General features: G+C 42.9%; 1 protein-coding gene across 6 annotated transcripts in view; it reads left to right on the forward strand.

Annotated features, from left to right (window-relative positions):
- Positions 1-15,615, forward strand: part of clybl (citrate lyase beta like) — a 68,821-nt gene that overhangs the window by 43,990 nt on the left and 9,216 nt on the right. For all 6 annotated transcript variants that reach the window (XR_013935935.1, XR_013935936.1, XR_013935937.1 and 3 more), the window contains exons 3-4: positions 8,735-8,923; positions 14,709-14,810. Coding sequence is in view for 1 of the 6 variants with exons in the window: in XM_080479112.1 (XP_080335238.1) it covers positions 8,735-8,923; positions 14,709-14,810 (291 nt within the window). In the remaining 5 variants the exon portion in view is untranslated. The remainder of the gene's footprint in view (positions 1-8,734; positions 8,924-14,708; positions 14,811-15,615) is intronic.

The following is a 15,615-nucleotide window of genomic DNA, read 5'->3' on the forward strand; positions in this document are numbered from 1 at the left end:
AAGACAAGGCTGACTGCTCTAACACTCTTACACATATCATCATATCTGTATGATCAGTGGGGTGGAGGAAGAGGGAGGGCAAGTTGAAACCCCGGAGCGGAACTGACGGCTACACCTGTCCTCTCTCCTCCTCACCGTCTTGTTCTTTCACTGTCCCCCTCTCCCACTCCCAGCTCCCCTCTCCGGGGTCCTCAGGGTTAAGATTGTTTATCTCTCTCTCTCTCCCCCATCTTCTGTCTCTGTCTCTTGGTGCCCTTTGGTCCAGTATTCCTCCCGGTGCTTCTCTCTCCTTCTCTTTTCCCCACATGGGTCCCTCCACCCTCCATGACTCCCCCCTGCCTCCCTGCCGCAGAGATTCTCTCCTAATCCCTGGAAGTTTGGAACTAATGAACTAACTGCTGAGCCGCTGCCACGGAGCTTGGTCCCAAACTATACTGTACTTCACACTCGATTTCCTCTCCAGATGGCATAGTGGCGCGGCCGACACAACGGGGAGCACCTCTTGCACACCAGCACGCGCCTGCAAATCCACACAGGACATGCAGAATACAAACATGCACACAGGCGTGTGTAGACACAAACTGACATTTGCACACAAACACACACGAGAGAAGCTAAGAGCACACACACACACACAGACACACACACACACACACACACACACACACACACACACACACACACACACACACACACACACACACACACACGGATTGTTACAGTTGGTAGCCCCGCTGTATGTCTGTCAAATACAACCAGAGGACCGCTGTCCGGTGGTTCCTTGTGGCTCTTACAGAGGCAGCACCTCGAGCTCGAACTCAAAAGGAAGTGAATCAGTTTGTTTATCTCAAAGTAAAGTTGTACCACTTAGTGTAACGTCTGTTCAAATTCATTATCCCCTCCCCTCTGCAGATTTCACTGGGCCCGTGAGGAAGCCAGTAAACAGTCATTCCTGCTTTGAAGAGTCCTGTGGGTGCATGAATGTGATTACAAACGACAAAGTTTGGATTTTATGTGTTGTTGTTGCTGTTTTTCAATTCTAATAATGCAATTTGTGTACAGTACTTCAGGATATTTTTCCCTATGTGTTTATTAAAGGTTTGATTATTTTGCCTATTGTGAAATGTAATTCCATTTAACTTTCTAAATGTAGCTGCTCCATTGTGTACAGAAATAGGTGCAGAAACACAATATCACAGCACTTTCTTTCAACCATGGTTGTGTGAAAGCGCTTGATAAAGAAAGATGGTATGATATGGTATGGTACATTACAATATTGGGGCATAAGCTTTCCTCCTTTCCCTGACTATAAGTCAAAATATCTTTGAAGTGACCACAAAATCCCAGGTGCTCCCAAACGTGTGCACATCCCTTGCATGGCAGCAGTTGCCACTCATGTGCGAGTGTGTGGATGGATGAATTTGAAGGATCATGCAAACTGAGTTAAGACTGGTCAAACCAGTGTTCAAGCACACCACAGTTCCCTTCCGCAGGTAGTCCACTTTGATTGTGGAAGCGGGGAAAGCTCATCTGGAATCTGATATGGACCAAACAAGTGAACTCTGGTTTGCTTTGACAATGTGGTTCTTGGTTCACTTACAATATAACACTGGTGCTGGGATATAATACACTGATCAGCCATAACATGATCACTACTAACCGGTGAAGCAAATACCACCGATCATATGTTTGTCAAGGATCATGCTCCTGGCTGGGGAGTATCTTTGATTGATCCTTCTTGGTGAAAATGCTTCTCTGCATTTACCTCATCTCATTTATAGTCAACCTTAACGACACATACTAGGAGCGGTGGGCTGCCGGAGTGGGATGCTCAGAAAACTGGTGGGGTTCAAAGGCCTTGCTCAGGGATCCACACAGCTTGGAAGCTGCATTAGAACGTCTCTAAAGTGCAGCTCATGAATGGTGTTACCAGTTTTCAGTAGTCAATAGAAAACCAGGGACCAGGATCCTGGATAGCCAAGACTCAATGGCACACATGGTTTGGTACCAGACAGCACAGGTCTTATCTAGTGGAGTCTATGCCTCAACAGGTCTGGACTGTTTTGACAGCAATAATTAGATGTATGAATCGGGTGGTCACAATATTACGGCTGAGACATGTATGCTATTTGAATGTGCCCAGTTAAAAATAGGGTCCATTTCCTTAATTCCTTCCACCTCACCAGTAACACTGTGAACCACTGGTGTGAACACAGACCTTTCAGTGGGAGCTGAGGGGGGAAATGACACATTGTGGAGTGGATGACATTATTACAGTCTATTACCTTTGTCTGTCTTTGTCAGTCATTATATATATGAGCTCTGGTCTATGCATGAACTATGTCAGACACCAGAGATTTTCAACTTAACATAAATTATGCAGCCAACTGTCAACTGATACATGACCTCAGTTCAATGCTCACTGTGTTCGTCCAGAGGACACAGAAAGATCTGCTCTTGTTTTAAGTGGATTCAAATGAATAAACTCTTGACAGCAAGTGCACCTGGGAAATAGCCGGCTGAATTATGAATGTTGAACGTTTAGTGTGCATGTGCGTGTATTTACATCACTGTATCTACATGTGCTTGGGTGTCTGCTTGTGTGCTCAACACCTCAGGGGACCCAAGAGACTTGCGAGAAGCTCAGTCAGGCTGCCAAGACTCACAAGTGGGAGGTGAGCCGCTCAGCCAGAAAATAGACCCCGTCCAGGCCACATCAGAAAGACCTAACTCCAAACCGTACTGTCTGTCACAGTGTATGTGTGTTTTCAGTGTCATGTGTCAGGTACTGTATTGATTGGAGTCCTGTGGGAGGGTGCCATAGGAGAAGAAGAGGTCAGGGTGCAAAGGAGAGTGATGACAGTGCATCCATTCCTTTGGAATGTGAAGAGACTTGAAGAAGTCGTGAGCAATATGTGAATGTCAAATTAAATATTTGTTTTCAAGTATAATTTTTGAGGTTTTTCCCACCTATTGATCGTCTGGAGAACCGCCCTGGCGTATGTGTCGTGACTGCAGATAGCACAGCTTGAGGAGGATGATTGAGGCCACGCAAGGCCTCAGAAAAATGCTGAGGCAGAGAACAGAGAGGTCCTCTCTCCCTCCTCTCCCTCATTATCCTGTTACACCCTCGTGTTTTCTCTGGCAGCAGCAGCAGCCTGCACCACTCGGTGCTACGTGGGCTGAGCAACCCACCCAACACTTGGAGAGTAACCCCAGTAGGAGGAGTGATGATGGAGAGGGTTACAGGGAGAGGAAAACATCAAAGAATGGGAGCAGGGGAAGAATGAAGCAGATGTGCGCTCACGATAAGCAAAACTGTGCAGACCTCTATATTTTGTTTTGTAAGAAATTCAGTCAACTTTTGTTTTTTTGTTTTTTTTAATTTGAAGGGCACATTCAGGTTAAAAAAGAAATCCACAATTCCACCAGCTATTGAATAACCTTTCTAAAATTCTATATTTATAAGGAAAATGTGTAAATTCATGATGTATCAAAGTCACAAAGCAGATGAGATGTATTAAAAGCAAAAACATATTTTTACTAGAAATGTTATGAATAATTCTGAATTATTGTAGTGAAAATGTGTTTGTTTTTTTAACCTTGAGTAATCCAATGTTCTTTTATTCTTTGTTTTGCTTTGTTTTAGGCCTCGTTAGTATTTTGCTGTAGTTTCATCTGGTGTACATTTTACAACATAATACTGCCAGTTTTATAATAGAATTATGACAAAATCTTTATGATTTGCAGGAGTTAGAATTAGGTCTCCAATTGTGGTGCATTAAATGAAGAAACTCAGGTACTCAGAGGTACGTCACACACAAAACGTCAAGAGTCAAGAGAACACAAGTGTGCATTAAATAGCAAGTGGGAACAAATCAAATGCTAAAAGCGGCTGTGAAAAGGTTAGTTCTGAGTAGTGGTTCTGTTGCTGCACTTAATGTTATTCAAGTTCTAGATCGTTGGACTCCTCCAAGATCTCCATCCTCACTTTGTATATGAGGGGGGAGGTGAAGATTTTATTACTTAAGTATGATGTAAAATATAATGTTTTACATATTGCTGGAAGGGCTTGTAACAGCCAATAATGTAATAATGGCCAATAACTTGGTACCTGCCAATAATGTAATGATTTTGGACATTTTTAAATTAATAAAGACAATAACATAATAACTTGCCAATAGTGTAATAGTATATTGAAGCCATTGTCATAATAACATTTAGCCAATAATCTAATAAGTTGTTACATTAAGGAGGAGCACGTTAAAAAAAATCTTTTCAAAATGTAATAACTGCAGATTGTATTTTGATATTACATAAATGTCACTGCATTTCAAGGAAATTTAAATATAAGCTTTTTTCCTGTTTTTTTTTTTTTTTTTTAAATCTATGCATGGTGTTGGCATAGTAAACATACTCCTTCTTGAGGATACAGCACCGTCTCTCAGTAATGATTGTAAAGAAAATGGGCTTTTTTTAATTACATGACTGGCAAGTTATTATGTTATTGGTCTTATTATATTCAAAATGGCTAAAATGATTATGTTACTGGCAGTATTTACATTATGGGTTGCTACAGGGGTGCACAGTGGCGTTGTTGTTGGCCTCACAGTGAGACGCCCGGATATGAATCTGGGTTCAATGCGCTTTTGTGTGGAGTTTGCATGTTCTATTTTGGTATGTTTATTCAGGCTTCATGGTGACTTGCGACTTGTCCATTGCTTGCGTTTCCTCACCAAGCTCTGTTGGATGAAGCTGGTTTGAAAGATGGATGAATGAAAGCCTTCATGCCGTGACAGAAAGGATGAAGGTTTTGCGTTAATTAACTGGAGTTCACTCCAGAAATGTCAAGAGAAGCAGGTTTCGTGTCATCGTCATTGTGAAAGTTTCGACTTTCTGCAGTGTTTCAAGTGGACAGATGAGTACGAAGCTGCAAATGAGATGTAAAATCATCAGGAAAAACATCTTTGATAAACAAAATGTCAATTGTAGTTATACAAAGAATAGAATATAGGTAATTTACATAATGTAAAAGCTTCAGCCAACTCTTGATATGTAGCTCCTCATTTCCACAAAACAAATGCAGCTTTTAATGAACTGTAACCAAAGAGCCGTAATGAGATCCTTTCATGGCTAATTAAAGTGAACAAAAAGTGTGTAATAACTAGCTGTTTTCCACCTCAGGCTGTCAGTTCTGACCAACTATGACAAGCAGGTTTCATGATTTACAAATTTCTCCTTCTTCCAGGCTCCAAGTAACGTCTTGTTGTCTGCCCTGACAGGATAACAGATAACACAGTGTGCCTCCATCTGACAGAGTGAAGGCCCGAATCTCCTTCTGCTACGTCTCAGTTATCAGCGTAGCCTGAATTAGTCAGTCATCTCACTCCAGCTTTGTGGAGTGCAGCGTGTCACTTGTCAAAACTCATCCACAGTGACTTGAAGCCGAGTAACACACACACACACAGACACACACAGACACACACACACACGCTCACTGGCAAAGACAGACGAACAAATGCGTGTGCACTCACACTTCAGGCAGGCAGCCTTCACCTGCACGAGTGTACTGCTCATTTTAAATGGCATTGCGAGTTGCACAGTGGGGTGCAAAACGCCAGCTCTTAAAAGGTAAAAAAAAAAAAAAAAGGGGAAAATAACAACCACATTCATTGTGACTCATATCTCCTGCTCTTTTTACATAGAGCCCTATATATACACACACATTCTCTGAGAATAAAGGTACAGCTCTCTGCTGTTTGAATGCACCATGTCAGTGACAAGCAGTACAATGTACAAACAATATTATTTTGAAAAGCAGACACAACTGGTGGCAGCTATTAATTTTGTAAATGATACAGTTTATGACCTTTTGTTGCTGTTTTGTATACTCATGATAGTGTGTGTGTGTGTGTGTGTGTGTGTGTGTGTGTGTGTGTGTGTGTGTGTGTGTGTGTGTGTGTGTGTGTGTGTGTGTGTGTGTGTGTGTGTGTGTGTGTGTGTGTATAATATATTTTTATATATATTTGTATATGCTCTCTAAAGCCCTTCTCATTCTCCTCTTATTTATCAGTGCATACTATATTTTGAAGGAAGGGACCGGGTATTTTTACACGATAGTGTGTCCAGAGGCGATGTTTGACGTTGCTTGTTCCAAGCAGCATGACAGAGGCTCTGGACATGCGTGATCTGATGCTGGAGAGGAAGTTGGCCCTGCTGTGGACTGTATACACATCAGTTTGGACGCTCCAGTCTGATGTGGTGTCTACAAGGCAGCTGCCATGCTGTGTCGCATACACACACCACTCTGTAGGATCCTGAGCGTCAAGGCTCAGGCTGTGTGCTAAGAAGCTGCCCTCGCTCTCCTGGAAGGTCAGCGTCTCTGCACTTGAAAAGCTTCTCGTGTGCATCTGTGCGTTGGACGGCCCTGCTTGCCCAGCTGACTGCTTGCAAGCTTGCCTGCCTGTGTGTCAGCCTCTAATGATGAGGATGATGGAGGGAATCAAAGAAAAGATGGAGCTGACGTCGGGGCAAGCTCTCCGTGGGACACCAGGTGATTGGGGAGGGAGCTTTGAAGCAACTTGTTGGATGGCTGTCCATTAATGTAAAATATCTCCTTTTCAAAGGGCTTTATTCAAGCTCGGAGTAGCGGAGCCCATAGGGGTCAAGGTGTCTAACAGAATAATCTCTCGCTCACTTTAGGCAGAAAGAGAGATAAAAGAAAGCCTCGTGCATAGTGACCTGGCTATCTCCTTAACCATTCTCGGCAGCATGGATTCAGAAATACTGTTGCAAAAGGAGAAAAGTGCAGGAAACAATCCTTGCAATGAGGTAGCTAGGGTTACATTAAAATGATTCTGTACAGCAGGTTGGCCGTATATCAGGCCAAGTCTGGAGTGAAAGGTTGGACTTTTCCTGTCTGTGTGACCTGTAAATGTTCTATACCACGCTTTTTGATCATTTCTGGATGTCTGTTTATTTAGTTTGCTCAGGGATCAATGTGACTCCAGCCACATGAAACAACCATCAAGTTCTCACAGATCAATTTTCCCCAGTTGCCCTGATCGTCGGAGGGACAGACAGAATTTTATCCACCAAGTAGCAGGTTTATGAAGAGTGAGTTATGGCTGCGTAAATCGCTCCATCCGTTTCAAGTTACCACGATACTGTTACAGGTCTGCCTGGGCTTATGAGAGCGGCGGTGAGAAGGAGAGCGAGAGCAAAACTTGAGTAAGAGTCAAAGATCACAGTGCACTCATCAGATGGTGTGACAATCCCTCTTGTCTCATTCAGTGAGGCAAAAGGGAGACACAGATGACACACAGCAGTCCAGCCTGCTCATGACCCCTATTAAATTTGAGCAAATCTTTGATATGTACTTTGATACCGTATTTTATTGATACTGGAAGGGTCTTCACAATATCAAATACAGTTCTGCATTCCAGGAGATCAGAGTGAGGGCTGTTTAGTCCTGTGACCCTTGAGGCTCCCCCTAAACCCTCGTACAACTGAACCTACGTTGACTCTGGACTACTTGTGTTTTTACAAGAGACGGTGATATATGGGCTCTTCATCTTGTATCTGTCCATGTTCTCTTTCGTGCTCACACTTGCATTACAATGCATGGAGTAGAAAAGAAATGATAACTGACTTCAGGCGTTCTACATTCAATTTGCCATCGAGCTGAGGTGTAATGATTAAATGATTAAATCACGTATATAGTATATTAGAATCGGTATAAAAGTATCTGTGCTTCACCGCACAATTTGCACCACGTTCAAAATGTTTATCTCCGGACCGCTTTCTGATTTGCAGAAATTTCAGCCTGAACAGCAAAATAGAGAATGTGTGCATCTCAAGCCGACTACATATACACTCAAGCACTCAAAGACTCTGGCCTCTGATCTGAGCTGACAACTCATAAGCCACCGTTTCCTCATGCTGCTTAACTCGGACCACATTTCTCCCACAGAGCTTCTCTCCTCTCTCCTACCCTGACTTCTTTCCCCATTCCATCCTCATTTCGCTCCATTCCTGCAGCCCAGCATCTGGTTTGAATATACCGGCGTGCGCTACTGTGTTACTGATAGAAGTTGGAAGCGTAGGCCACTCTTTGATTATTTTTTTTTTTTCCATCCTCCTCCTGCTCAACTCGTACAACGCCGGCGTTGCGAGAACAAAGTTGAGTGTGCAGCCTCTGTTTTGCTGATTTGTGCCACTGTCTATACCTGCACAACAGGCGAGGCAGAGGGCAGATGAGTGGCATTTCATCTTGTATTTCTCCCCCCCAACATGTTAGTGTTTCTTTATTTAGTCTAGATTGAAATTCTGTTTGTCCGTTGCTCAGTTTGAGCTCATGTAGTTTTGAGATCATAATGTAAGGTTTATTGTTATGTGCGTACATAATGGCTGATATCAATTATGTGTGTGGGGGAAATGCCTCAAAGGAAATTGCACATTCATTAGATGCTCTTCCAATTTTTCAAACATTATTTGAGAAATTGAAGTTATTTGCATTCTTGCACTATCTTTGTCCCTGTTAATTAAATCCAGTGTGAATCATCCAGTTTCCAACCGCTTGCATTGTCTTCGGCCTGAACTTTATACTGACTTTATCAGTAACCTGAGCTGACAGGATCTGTTTTGCATTCACCATACAGTTTGTTTTCATGTCACTTCCAGAAGAATTATTAGTTATTGTATGCTGAGGGATCGTCATATTTCTCTTTTGCAGACAGAAGCCAGAGAGACGATTCCCAGGATGCTGGAAGAACTGGACCTGGGCCGCACAGAGAAATGCGTGAGGGTGAACTCGGTGTCCAGTGGTTTGGCTGAAGCTGACCTGCAGGTCATTTTGCAGGCTAAAGTTCTTCCTCCTGCCATCATGCTACCAAAAGTTGAAGACGTCGAAGAGGTGCAGTGGGTGAGTAAAGAATCGCCTTCGTTTTATAGATAAAAATTTGATAAAGACGAGCTTCTTGTGGGATTCAGAGTCCAATGTCAAAATCAAAGCAAACAAACAAAAAGCTCAAGGAGAAAATACAGTTGGTGCGACTATCTTTGACCTCTGGGTTTCTTTTTGAAATAACACAGTGGCGCTCTTGCATAAACTCATGAAGTAAGAAGAAACCTCTGGAAACTTCAAAGCAGTCATAGCAAACTTTTTCAATTCCCAGTTTAAAAAAAAAAAAAAAAAAAAGGAAAGGAAAAGGGGAATCGATCCCGGTGTCAAGACTGTCACGGACAGACGGAGTGTTGTTCTTGGCCGCTGCTCAAGAAGCAGATGACATTTCTTCGGATTAGCCTCAGAAGCCCGATAGCTTTCTGTAACAACACAATGGAGCCTTCTGCCACTGGTGAACTCACCAGAGGCTGAATGAATGGAGTCAAGTTGTGGCTGCCAACTAACTTCCTCGTACTTCTCCACTATTAATACACCTTAAATACGCTCTTTCATGCGTATTTGATTTAAATTGACATAAAACTGTCGTATAGACTGAAACTCTTCTGCAAACATTCGTCTACCTGCCTCATAGCCAAATCGTTATTCTTCTTAATCCTATTTGTTTTCTTCCGCAGCTGCCCTGTCTGCCCTTTGTGCTTTTTAATAGCCCCTTGGGTATTCTTTACTGAATTTAAGGTACACTGGTACTGAACAGTTCTCATCATTTTGAATAAATACACAATGTCAAATTCTTTGACATTTTATGGTCATAAAACATCTGAATCTAATGCCAGATATGAGTGAGCACTTATCAAAATACTTGGAAAAGGAACATTTCAATTCCATAGTATTTTTTAAAGTTTACATAAACAGCCTTTTCTCCCATTTATATGGATAATATTTGTTGGAAATGCCACAAACTGGCAAAGAACTCACTGTTCCTTGCATAGAACTTCCCTAAATACAATCTTCATTTTGGACTGGATTTCTGTAAACGACTGGCTGTAGAGTATTGCACACCACTCTCCTGCCATTACTTGAGAAAGGAATCCTGACTATGAGTTTTTATATGCATCTAAAGCACACGTTTATTATTTTCATTTCATGTATTCAAGTCAAATGCATGAATCAGACGCACCGACTGGGAGGAAGTCATGCTCTACCAAAAGCAAAGGGCCAAAACATTATAGCAGCACCTATTTTTATGAGATTGTTGTCTCTTGTAGGAATTGGCGGAAGTTGATTTGTAGGAATTGGCGGAAGTTACCACATATTTTCATTTGTGCAAAAGTTTAGTTGTTTTATGTAGCGACAGTTAACTAACTCTGGCTCATTTACACTTTGTCTCAGTTCATGGATCAACACTTCCTGTTTAATATATAAATAAATGAAATATAAGTTCACAAGCCGAACTTGGAAAACTGTATCCAATCATTTTCTGCTGTTGCTGTGGAAGCATTACCCATAAGGGAACTGAGGTGATATTCTGGTGGTGTCAGGCTGTGGAGTGCTGTCTGGTTTTCCATAAAAAGGTCCTGTCAGGTCCCAAAAGTTCAGAAGACAGCGACATCGTTAATGTCAGCCTTTCTGATCACCTCCGTATGGTTGACTTCTCAGAAAACCAGACTGATGTCGGTCTACCTTGTGTTTTTAAAGGTAATTCATGGAGTTTAAAAGTACCCGCGACTCCATATCTTTTGAGTTTTTCCTTGATTAAAATGGCGGGGTTTTTTTTTTTCGTTCTTTCTTTTTTTTTTTTCAACCCGGTCCATCTACCTGACTTTCTGTCAAAAACATACAGAAATGTTCCGATCACTTTGGGTTCTGAACTGAGGCACATGCAGAACATCGAATGGCGGAGAGGAGACAGAATGAAAGATGTAGTGAAAAGTGTCCAGTCTGGCTTTAAACGTCAGGATCACACACACACACACACACGCACGCACGCACGCACGCACGCACGCACGCACGCACGCACGCACACACACACACACACACACACACACACACACACACACACACACACACACACACACACACACACACACACACACACACACACACACACACACACACACACACACACACACACACACACACACACTCATATGTGGTCTTGGGGCAGAAGCAGGAAGTTTTTAACTAGTGGTTTTAATTAGAACACGTCTATTTCCTGCTGCCCTTTTCTTTCTTCCAAGCATAATTGCTGACAGGTGTTCACTAATTCTTTTTCTTGGCTCTTTTCTTCCCCAGCTACTACTTGTCCTCGCTTGAAAAAAAAAAAAGAAGTCATTTTTGTTCCGCATTTTCTTTTTTACCCATCCACTATTATTATTCCTATTATGCTGAAAATCACAGGAATCACATTGAAAGCTGTAAAATGCAGGTTACTGCCTCCTGTTTTTCATTTTGTAATGCCAGTGCGTTGTAGTAAAAAGCACTTGTAGTCTATTTATGTCAGCTTTCCCACCGGTATAGTTGGTTTTCAGGAGAAATGCCTATCAGTGCCCAGTAAAACTGTTTTCCCGTTGGATTTATTTGTCCCGTATGTATTGCATCAGCAGGTGCAAGTAGGGTTCCTGAGACGAGGTCAAGTTGGAAGATCCAGTCATGCATGCTCGCCTAAGCTTATATGTGTCTCCACCTCACCCTAACTTTTTAAGCTTTTTATATTTGATGGAGGATTTCCTGTGTGTGTGTGTGTGTGTGTGTGTGTGTGTGTGTGTGTGTGTGTGTGTGTGTGTGTGTGTGTGTGTGTGTGTGTGTGTGTGTGTGTGTGTGTGTGTGTGTGTGTGTGTGTGTGTGTGTGTGTGTGTGTGTGTGTGTGTGTGTGTGTGTGTGTGTGTGTGTGTGTGTGTGTGTGTGTATTCATTCATCTGTGTTGTAAGCATGTGTTTGATTTTCCCCCAGTCTTTTAAAGCAGCGCAGTAAATCCCTCACTTGTTTATTTTCCTCACTTTTTTTCTTTTTTTTTTATTGATATTAACACAGGAACCTCCAGACTGATTTGTCGCTAAAAGATGGGCTTGCTTGTTTCTCTTTGTGTGGAAATCTTTTGCTCTGTCTCTCTACTCTCCTCCAGCCCTTGTGTGACTGACAGGCCTTATTGGGCTATAACAGGCGTAACTCCCTCCTTTGTTTGAGGACAATTCTCACACAGATTCGGAGCCGTGTGCATTCTTTGCCCACCACACTATTTGGCGTGCACTGGGAGCGAAAGAATCGCACCCTGTCCCGCTCCTCCTCCTCTACTCCTCCTCCTGTCCCCTCCCCTCGTCCCTTTCTCCGCTTCCCCTCTGTGAAATGAACACTTCAGCAGGCCGGAAACATTTAATCTGGCCCCCTTTTGAAGAAAATTAATTGAAACTTGTCCCACTATAGCCTCCTTTCTGCAGCTCCGTCTCTCCCTCCTTCCCTTTTCATGATTGGGTGGTGAAATTGTCAGAGGGCTTGTTTGTAGCGTGGCTCTGAATGGCGAGAAGAGGTGTTATTTCTCCTTCATACATTTCTTTTATTTTTTACAATTTGGTAGTGAATAACATCCTAAAGGGTCCCGGTTTTGAGAGCCATTGACAACTAATGGCTGCTGCATGCGTCGGAGGAACAATGAGCGAGCACTACAGTGCCTCTTACGCCGTGTAAATCAGACCCTCAAAGTGTATAATAGCTGAAGAGGAGAATACAGCACAGGGACAGAAACATATAATCGGAGAGGTTTGGAGGCTTTTATTTATTTTATTTTTTTTTGCCAGCGGTGCTGCAGGAGCTCTCATTTGTTTTCTTTTGCTGGAATCTAAACAGCCCGCCGGGCTCACCTCAGCCTTGTCGGGGTTTTGCGTGGCGCCGTGTATCGGTGGTAATCTCTGCGTGTAATATCAGCTAGGTTTCCCCACAACAGGCCATATCTATCTAGTCTCCTCTGTCACAGAAATAGGTTTATCTACACCCTCTTTTCACACTCCCTCTCGGACCCCCCCTCCGCCCCTTCCTGTGTTTGCGAAGGAGGGGGGGGGATATTATGCTAAGCCCCCAGCGTTAGTTTTTATGTTGCCATAGCAGCCTTGCTCCCACAGGGTTGTGACCTCAGATGATTACAGTACAAAGCCTATTGGGTCTTGAAAACCTCTTTGAAGATGAAAAGTCTTTGATGGTTTGTATTTATGCAAATCTCTCAGATATGATTTATCCAACTGAGATTGAATGGAGAGATGATTAAAATTGCCCCTATTTTTGAAATCCTTCAATGGAGGCCCCACTCTTTCAGTTTTGAGAACAAGAGTGGTGAGTGTGAGCACGGGGGTTATTTTGCTCTTCATTTAGAGAAATAGTACCTGAGGTTATTTATAACCATCTTCTTTTTTTCTTTTCTTGGTTTTGTCAAAAAAAAAGGAGGAAAGAGAAGTGGAAGGGGGGACATGGAGGTAGACATTTCTACTCTGAGCTTCTGCACCCTTTCCCTCTCTTCTTCTTCTTCTTTTTTTTTTTTTGTCTCGCTTTGAAAGGAAATATCTGACGGAGGGGGCTTTTGTGTGTTTCCAGATGATAGATTTAGGAATTTGGGCTACCCCACTGGCAGTCCAGGGCTAGCTGTGAACTGGTCTGTTGGAAAAAATTGGAATGCTTTGGTCTTCAAAGAATTAAACTTGGTTTTAAAGCCCTACTTAGGTGAGCTCGCATATTAGCAGGAGTCGTGCAGAATAAAGGCCTCAGCAAAGTGTCACATCACACTCTGATTGTTGCTCCAGTCTCCCAGTTCCCTGCCATGGAGGAGGCACGCAAAACAGAATAATGTAGCGGTAAAACACACTCAAAGACATCCCAAATCTTGTTTCCCCCCCCCCATCTTTCTTGGGGGGGGGGGGATATTTTGTTTTTTCCTTCTTCCTCTCGCTGTGTGTGTGTGCGCGTGTGTGCATTTACATGTGTGCACACTCTCTCGTGGGAGCGCACGCTGTAGTGGTGCGGAGCCTCTGAAAGAAGGTAGAGCAGAAGACTTCAGACGAAGGGGGAACCCCGGAGATAATGTAAAATATTTCATTTCTCTCGCTTTTGTTGCCGCCCTCCCGCGCTTGCTCCCCGCGCTATTTGAACCCTCACAGATGTGTCTCTGAATAAGAGCTGAAATGGGAACCGTGCAGGTAATAAAGGTGTCAAGACTTATATCAAAAGTGAGTTTTTACACATTAGGGTTTCCTATTTTTCCTCCTCTCCGCCTGTCCCACCCCACAGTGGCTTTTGAAGGATGTGCCAAGTCATTTGCAATTGTTAGTGCTGAATATATATTTAGTTTTACATTCAATCTCACACAGTAACTCAGCATCTTGGTCTTCTGTCTCTGAAGTTGTGTGCTTTTTTTTTTTTTTTTTACATTCGTTTGAGTCATAATTGATAAGTTGAGTCAGGGTGGGGGCAGCAGTGTGTAACACCTTGTACACGAGAACAGGAAGTTGAGCTGAAATGCAGTTAAAGCAGAACACGGTACCTTCGTCTGGATCTTTATGAGCTTTACACACGATCGCTGCTGGTGCAAAGTGATCGAATGCAAGAGTTTTTATCACTTAAACAACAACTGCAAAAAATAATTCAAGTCATCCACCAGCAGCCCCGACATCTGATCAACGTGATTGCGTGACAAAGATTTACAAAGTAGTGAGAGCTCTTTAGTCGGATTGTTTGTTGTTGTTTTTTCTTTCTTTGCTGTCTCTTCCCAGAAACAGTGGGTTTTATTAATGAGTTGTGCATGAGATGGTCCCTGTGTGCTTAGTTTGTTGACAGGTTTCAGCACAACTTGAAAGGACGGGCACTGACAGAACCCATTCGCCTGGTCACCTTTGTGGAAACCGCTGTGGGCCTGCTCAGTTTTAAGGTAAATTACAAACACACACACACACACACACACACACACACACACACACACACACACACACACACACACACACACACACACACACACACACACACACACACACACACACACACACACACACACGCGCGCACGCCTCCAAAAAAAAAAAAACTGCCCGCGTAAGACATTTTGCTGTTGGTCCATTGTTCAGTTTAGATTAAAGACTGCATCAGCGAGCAGAGAACTCCACATGTCCAAAATAGAAGGGATTCAAAGCTCTCGGACTGTCTCTCAAAATGAGCCTTTTGAGGCTTTTTTTTTTGTTTTGTTTTGTTTCTTCTTTCTTTCTTTTTTTTTTCTCCGTCTGCATGCCTCTTTCTCCATCCCTCTTCAGACACGCTGACATTTTTTAATTAGAAGTGTTTTAATATCATCACAGTGGAGAAGTTCTTAATGATATTTTGGCGAGCATCAAAGCGCTTTCAGTTATATTACAGCATGACCTTCAGCTACATGGGGAAAAGGGCATGGTTTGGGGCATTTGGGGGGAGAAACCAGCTGTCATTCCTCCTTTTGATTTTTTCTTTTAGTTCCTCACTCTTAACTCTGCGACTGTGAGTGTGTGCCTGTGTGTTCGGATGGCAGGGGGTGCTTCTGTGTGCTTTCTTGAGAACACCCTGTATTTTTTTTTTTTGCCCAGACTGAACCCCAGGTTACAAGCATGAAAAAGAAAAAAAAAAACTTGCTGCGACACAGCTAGTGGGGAAATTAATTTGGAGGCCAACAAACGCGCGAAACACAGTCTCATTGTTTTTACGCTCTTCAC

The sequence above is a fragment of the Lipophrys pholis genome (genome assembly GCF_963383615.2).
Source record: "Lipophrys pholis genome assembly, chromosome: 13".
Classification (NCBI taxonomy): Eukaryota; Metazoa; Chordata; class Actinopteri; order Blenniiformes; family Blenniidae; genus Lipophrys; species Lipophrys pholis.